The sequence below is a fragment of the Talpa europaea genome (assembly GCF_964194135.1).
Source record: "Talpa europaea genome assembly, chromosome: X".
Lineage (NCBI taxonomy): Eukaryota > Metazoa > Chordata > Mammalia > Eulipotyphla > Talpidae > Talpa > Talpa europaea.
The window spans coordinates 29,222,925-29,230,034 of record NC_140081.1 but is presented as its reverse complement, the minus strand read 5'-3'; the positions used below and the strand labels follow the sequence as shown (position 1 = coordinate 29,230,034).

At 44.0% G+C, this 7,110-nt stretch overlaps 1 protein-coding gene across 1 annotated transcript; it reads right to left on the bottom strand.

Moving 5' to 3' along the window:
• Positions 1 to 6,251: 6,251 nt before the first annotated feature.
• On the bottom strand, positions 6,252 to 6,821 carry DUSP21 (dual specificity phosphatase 21; the record flags this gene model as incomplete). The annotated part of the gene is made up of 1 exon (XM_084259072.1): positions 6,252 to 6,821. The coding sequence occupies one exon, from the start codon at positions 6,819 to 6,821 to the stop codon at positions 6,252 to 6,254; it is 570 nt and encodes a 189-aa protein (XP_084115198.1).
• Positions 6,822 to 7,110: the final 289 nt, after the last annotated feature.

Genomic DNA, 7,110 nt, shown 5'->3' with positions numbered 1-7,110 from the left:
ACTTATCTCTTTACTTTTCAAGTGTGGCGACTTACCAGGGTGCTTGCTGCTGTTATTAAGATCCAGGTGCTTAAACTCTGGTTAGTGAGATTATTCAGTCGTTTCAGCTTTTGTCTTGTGGGGGGTGAAGAGGGTAAGCCATGTTTTTTGAAAATCACAACTTTCTGCTACAAATAGTAGCCTTGTCTAAGAGGAGGCCCAGGTGATCTGATCTCTCTGGCTGCTGGTTTGGGCTCCGACTGTACTTGATTGGAAACTTCAGGCTCAACCCAGAAATCACCATTCTGTACCCCTACTCTAATAGTTCTCTAGTAGTGAACTCTGCTCTGCAGGCCAACTCTGTGCAGCCCCTTCTCCGGCAGAGTGCCGGGTCTCCAATACCTTTCATGTGGGTGTGTGCCCCTGAGTTAACAGCAGCATAGGGGCTCCACTCGGCAGCCATCGTTCCCTCTGCTGGGTTTCACTGCTCTAATGTCTCTGTAAACACAGTTTTATTATAGCTTGTTCTACCTTCATTGCTCCTGGTGTATGTGAGAATCATCCATTTATCTTTTTTTTTTTTTTTAATAGAGGCATGTTATTTATTTATTTATTTATTTGTTTATTTATTTGTTTGTTTGTTTATTTATACATGCACTGGGCACAGTCAGAAGCGCGGGAGGGTAAGAGAATTCACCAGAGCCAGAGCGGGGAGCAGAGCAGGCAGAAGGACCGAAGTACACTGCTGAGGGGAGCAGCGGGCGGCAGGAGAGGTCTGCGCGCCATGTGGGACCCTCCTCCGGTGGCCGGGGAGCAGCCGGGGATCGAACTGGCCCCGCAGAGGCTGCGGGCAGCTTCGGAACCCAGCGCTCAACAGTTGCGCCACCGGGGAGGCCCCATCCATTTATCTTTTAAGGGCTGTTGACTTTGTTTCATTGTAATTTGGTTGTGAATATGTCGAGGAGGTGAACCCAGCATCTTCACTATGCTGCCTTCCTGCTGAACTCTCGTCAATATTTTAATGGAATTTTTTAAAACTTGCTGTAAGTGATAAAAAGTTTCATTTTAGAAGAGAAAAAGAATCTCTAACAACAACAAAAAAACTCTGATAAATAAGCATAACTGGAGTAGAAGTGAGGGTGTCATTCTTCTACCAAATATTACAGCCTATTGTGAAATTGCACCAATTTCAAGGAATGTGATAGTGTAACAAACCAGAAGGAACAAAAGTGGACACAAAACATTAGGGTTGTTTTGCAACATCTCAAAGTTATTTTTAAAAAATGAATGATTTCAATATAACTCACCTTATACCATAAACCAAGAATCTCTTTAGATATAAAGGTTACATGTTCCCCATCCTTCATTGAAGTGAGAATCTTACTGAATGCTAATACCATTGATGAAAGAAACAGGATAGTGACATGGTGAAAATGCATCACCCCACAGATACTAGTATTAAAAGCAGCTATCTGGTGGTCTTAACCTTAACTAAGTAATCAAACTTAGCATCACCACTAATGGGACAAAGAGACATTTGTGCCTCCTCATGTGATCCAACATGACTTCATTTCTGAAGTATCCTAACAAAAATATGTAACTGAGATCTAATCAATCCCCTAGACCTAACTTCCAGTTTAAAGAAAATGCAGATGATTGCACTCCTATGTTTATAGCAGCACTATTTATAGTAGCCAAGATATGGAAACAACCTAAATGCCCTAGAACAGATGAGTGGATCAAAAAGATGTGGTACATATACACAATGGACTCTTGCTCAGCCATCCAAAAAAGATAAACTCATGCCATTTGTGGCAACATGGATTGAACTGGGATTATTAGGATTATTCTAAATGAAGTGAGCAAGAAGGAGAAAGACTTGTGTGTGGAATCTAAAGAAACTAAACAAAGGATCAAAGACAAACTGTAAGACTGACCCTTGAGGGTCCTCCCTGATGGTGCAAGGGGCTAAGACACAAGCTGTGAACCTATCCGCAGCCACTGCAGCACCAGTTCGATCCCCGGCCAGGGAGATACCCACAAGGCACAGCAGACCTCTCCTGATTCGCTTGCTGCTCCCCTCAGCAGTGTATTTCAGTCCATCTCCCTGTTCTGTTCCCCGCTCTGTCTCTGGTGAAACCTCTCACTCCCCACAACTCTGGCCTGTACCCCAGTTCTTCTATGCATAAATAAATAAATCTTTAAAAAAAAAAAAAACTGACCATTGAAAGTAGACCTTAGGTCTGAGACACTGGGGGTGAGGGGGTTGGAGGTTAGCGGGGTAGGAAATGGAGGAGGGTAGAGAACTGGGGGGAGGTGAGCACAGTGGAGGGTGGTGGAAGATTGTGGGCACTTTGGTGGTGGGAAAACTATGGTGACCACACCTGGGGACGAAAATCCTATAGTGTGAAAAAATAAATAAGGATGTTTAAAAAAAATGAAAGAAAAAGAAAATGCAGGTGATAAAGGAAGAAATTAAACAATAGCCTGAGGAAATAATTGGACAAATCCAGAGTGCTGGAAATTACACCACAAAATAGTTCTGGATTCATTAAAAATACAATGTCAGAGGGGAAAAAATAGAATAGGGGCACTGTTTTAGATTAAAAGAAATACAGTAATGAAGGGCAATGTGTGGCCTTGATTAAATCCTGTTTGGGAAAGAAAAATCACTAGAAGACATTGTGGGCATAAATGGGAAATTTTAAATTTGGACTGCATGTTAGGGAACTTATTAATCAGTTGGGTTAGTTTTGACAATGGTGTTGTATGTAGGAGAATAGCCTTATTCTTAAGTGATGCATCTTGAAATATTTGAAGGTGAAGTATCATGATATATGCAATTTACTTTCATTGGGTCAGGGGGAAAAAAAGTGTTACATTGAGAGATAAAGCAAAGATGATATAAGGCTACCAATTGATTAAACTAAATGAAGCAAATACAGGTGCTCACTATGTCACAGGTGCCCTGTGGCTGTTGCTGCTGTGGGACATGACTGGATATGATGGCAGACCCTGGCTCCTCAGTGGCCAGGTCTGAGGGCTGGCCCTATCACATGCAGCCTGATATATAATAGCTTCCTAACAAGTGGTGGCTATTATTATTTCTTACATTGCTTTTAAATTAGGACAATTCTTTTTTTCCAGGTGACATGATCATTTTCTTTTCTTTGTGTGTGTGTTTGTTATTGTACTTTATATATACTTGCCAAAACCTGGTAACAAACCTATTATGGGCTGAATTGTATATCCCCCCAACTATGTTGAAGTCCTAAATCCTGAAACTCAGAACGTGGCATTACTTAGAAATAGGATCATTGCAGTTGTAATTAGTTAAGATGAAGTCTTACTGGGGTAAAGTGAGCCCCTAAAATGATGGGTATTTTTTTTTAAGATTTATTTATTTATGCATACAAGAACTGGGATACAGACCAGAGGTGCAGGCAGTGAGAGGACTCCCCAGAGACAGAGTGGGGAGCAGAACAGGCAGACTGATTGAATACACTGCTGAGGGGAGTAGCAGGCAAGACAGGAGAGGTCTGCTGAGCCATGTGGGTTACCTCCCTGGCCGGAGATGGAACTTGGTAGCTTCATAGTGCTGCGTCTTAACCCCTTAACTCAGGGAGGCCCCCATGATGGGTATTCTTATAAAAAGAGAGAGATTTGGACAGAGACAAGCACAGAGGGAAGAGGAACGTGAAAACACACTGAGGAAGGGGCCATGTGATCATAGAGGCAGAGATTAAAGTGATGCTTCTACAGACCAAGGATTGCCAGCAACCACCAGAAACCAGAAAGAGTTAAGGAAGGATTTTTCTTTCCAGGTTTCAGAGGGATTGCTGCTCTGCTGAGTCCTTGATTACGGCTTCTGGTCTCCAGAACTGTGAAAAAATAAACTTCTATTGTTTTAGCCTCTCAGTTTTTGATATTTTATAATAACACCCCCTAGAAAACTAACATAAACCCATTTATTGGGTGAATAAAAATTTACATTTATACATTGAATTCACATTCAATGGGTGTGGGTAAAGCAAACTGTGGTACATCCTTCAACTGAGTAAAACATGGTTGAATTTCAAAAACATTATGCTTGAGTGAAAGAAGCCAGTTTCCAGAGGTTACGTCCTGCATGATTCCATTATGTGATATTCTGTTAAAAGCAAATTTGTAGGGACAGAGAACAGACCAGTGTTTTCCAGGATTGGGGAGGGACCAATCCTGGGGAAAAAAGGGGAACCCATGAGGAAAATTTTTTAAGTCATGGAACTGCTCTGTTTGTGGCAGTGGTTACATGGATCTATGCTTGTATTAACACTCATTGAACTGTACGTCCAAAAAGAGTTAATTTTATGGTCTATGAATTTAGCTATTTAAAAAAATGAAAATATACACACACATATAACCGAAATTATTTTTTTAAAAAATACTTGAAAATAAAATTTCTGTCTGGGTCTTTGCCAGAAGGATTCCTTTGTGAGGGCTCTGCTATATACCACATCTTGTGTTCTATGTCCCTATGCTTCTATCTGTAAAAGGAGATCTGTCTAGAGTAGTGGTTTACATAGACCCCCCCCCCTTCCACACACACACATACCTAACGGTGTCTCTGAACACTCCTCTTGTAGAAGTGGAGGTAAGAGTGGGTTTGGGAATAAAAGATATTGCAACTGCACTGAGCTTTGGACACACAGGTCTGTGTCAAGCAAAGTAGCTGTACTTTGATTATGTGTATATATATAATCACCTAGAACCCTCTGGATTAGGATAGCTGGTTCCAAACTAGCACTTGGGGGAGGTTGAATAATCCTAGATTCCAGGGCACACATTCATTAGTTCTTTTGGCAAGTGCTGTTATGGATCCCAGTATATACCGAGGCTCTGGTTCTAATGGTCAGTGATTCTAAAACAAGGCCTTTTGGGGTGGAGGTTGGAATTGTATTTCTTGCTTGCATATGGGTTAAACACAGTGATACAATGGGAACTCTGATGTAATGGCTAAAAATCTAGGCCTCCTCTGAGGTAAGGTCTTAAAGAAACTGAAGCTATTGGTTTTTGCAAACAGGAAGATTTTGGGGAAGAACACTTTGTAGATAACTACGGGCTCCTTACAGATGGGGCAAATACCATTGTGAGGTTGAATGTGTTGACCCTCAACCAAGAGGGCCAAAGAGCATCATTAATAACATGAGCTGCTCTTCACTCTAAGCATGAAACCATTCATGTATAGGTCCCATGCAAAGGAATCTAATTGTCACCACAACACTGTGAGAGAAAGGCAATCACTGCTTTGACAGGTGAGGAAACAGAAGTTCTGAGAGGCCCCAGGTCTTGGTGAGAATATGTATCATTGGTGACAGAGCTGTATCCTGGCTAGCAGCTCTAGCTTTCCACACCACAGTCCATGAGGAGACAGAACTCCTTCATCCCTACATCTTTACCCTCCTACTCCTGCCCCACATCCCACTCCCAAACCTCACCCGCACCCCTCCCCACACTGTACCCCCACAGGCTTGCGGTCTCTCAATACTGTGCCCTGGACAAGGGAACTTCCATTTCCATACAGGCTGGTGGGGATTGAGGAAGGCACCTTGAGACTTTGCCACCTAGCACAGCACTCAAGAATTATTTTAAAACTTCATATAATGGAATGATATCTTTGAAAACTATTTTATATCTAAATTCTTTCCAGAAAACCAGAATCGGACTACTGTGGTTGAGGGTGGGACTAAGGCTATCCTGAGGCTCCCCCAGGTCTCCCAGAGCACCCTGATAAAGCCAGTTAGGTTGGTACTAACTGTGAGAAGCAGAGGGTCACTACGAATTTAAGGCTCTGGCTTTGGGTTGGGAAGGACCAGCCAGCAATCTGGGGGGCTTACTCTTGGATTAGTTGGGCAAGGGCAGGGCTCAGGGTTCAGGCCATCTGAACTGGGTACAACCCCCACCCCCAAGCCCCCCAAACCTTCACGTCCTCACCCCTGCAACCCCCAAACCTCCCAAACCTCCACCTCCTCACCCCTACACCCCCCCACCTCCCCAACCTCCCACTCCCCCTTAGGTCCCAGCAAACACCACAGGATAAGAACAATTTTTTGCCGTCTTACTTTAATGAATCTGATTTAAAGATAAGACTCACTAAGCTAAAAACTCCAATAACCCTCTCCCTTTAAGCTTGCCCTTCTAAAAGGCATTGTGTGGTTTTCTTAACCAACAAAAGTTCGAGTTTATTGTTGGTGTAGAATCCAGAGCCGATGTCATGGGCTGGCCGGGATGTTTCACATCGGCAACATCAAACGGACCTCCTTCTCATAGATGTCGGGGATCACACCCACTGGGGAATCGACCATGTGCACTGTGTTCTTGCTATATAGTTTGAATTCATAATGGATAAGTTGTTCCCAAAAGCCGTTGTTAGGCCGGATGATGGGGCGGCAGGACTTTGTCCACGTGTGGGCATCCAACAGTGTCATGGCATGGTACTTCATGAGGTAGGCGAGGCAGAGGGCGGCGGAGCGACTCACGCCAGCAACGCAGTGCAGCAGCGTGCGGCCTTGCTTCATTTCCACACTGTGGATGTGATCAGCAATAGGGTCAAAAAAGTCGTAAAGGCGTGAGCTGGGAGCATCGGCCACTGGCACCTGTACATATTGAATGTCTTCATAGAAGGTGTTGACCACCTCCACTGAAACGTTGATGACCGTGGTGATGTGGTTGCTGGACAGCATTAATTTATTATTGGCAGCCACACCATTACTGATGTACAGGCTGTTGGTTATCTGGGAGAGGCCATGGACCGAGGACTGTGGGACAGCCTGAGTCGGAGGGGGGCACGAGGATGTTGTCATAAGGTGATGGAACTGTGGTCTCTCTGTGCCAGTGCAGGGCACCACTCCCGCCGCAAATTCAGGAAGCAGCAACGCCGCAATGTGTCCGGAGAGGGTGTGGGGGAGAGAAGGCCAGTCACTGGTCACTAGCCTCTCCCTACCCCCTACGTCACAATGCCCCTCTGCCAGGCATTCTGGTTTCCATGGCAACAGCTGCTGCTGCTGGGAGGACTTGGAGGGTTCCTCAGAGAAACTCTGAATATCTTTTTCTTTTTTGTCTTTCTTCACAGTGGTTTATTTTCCAAGTCCT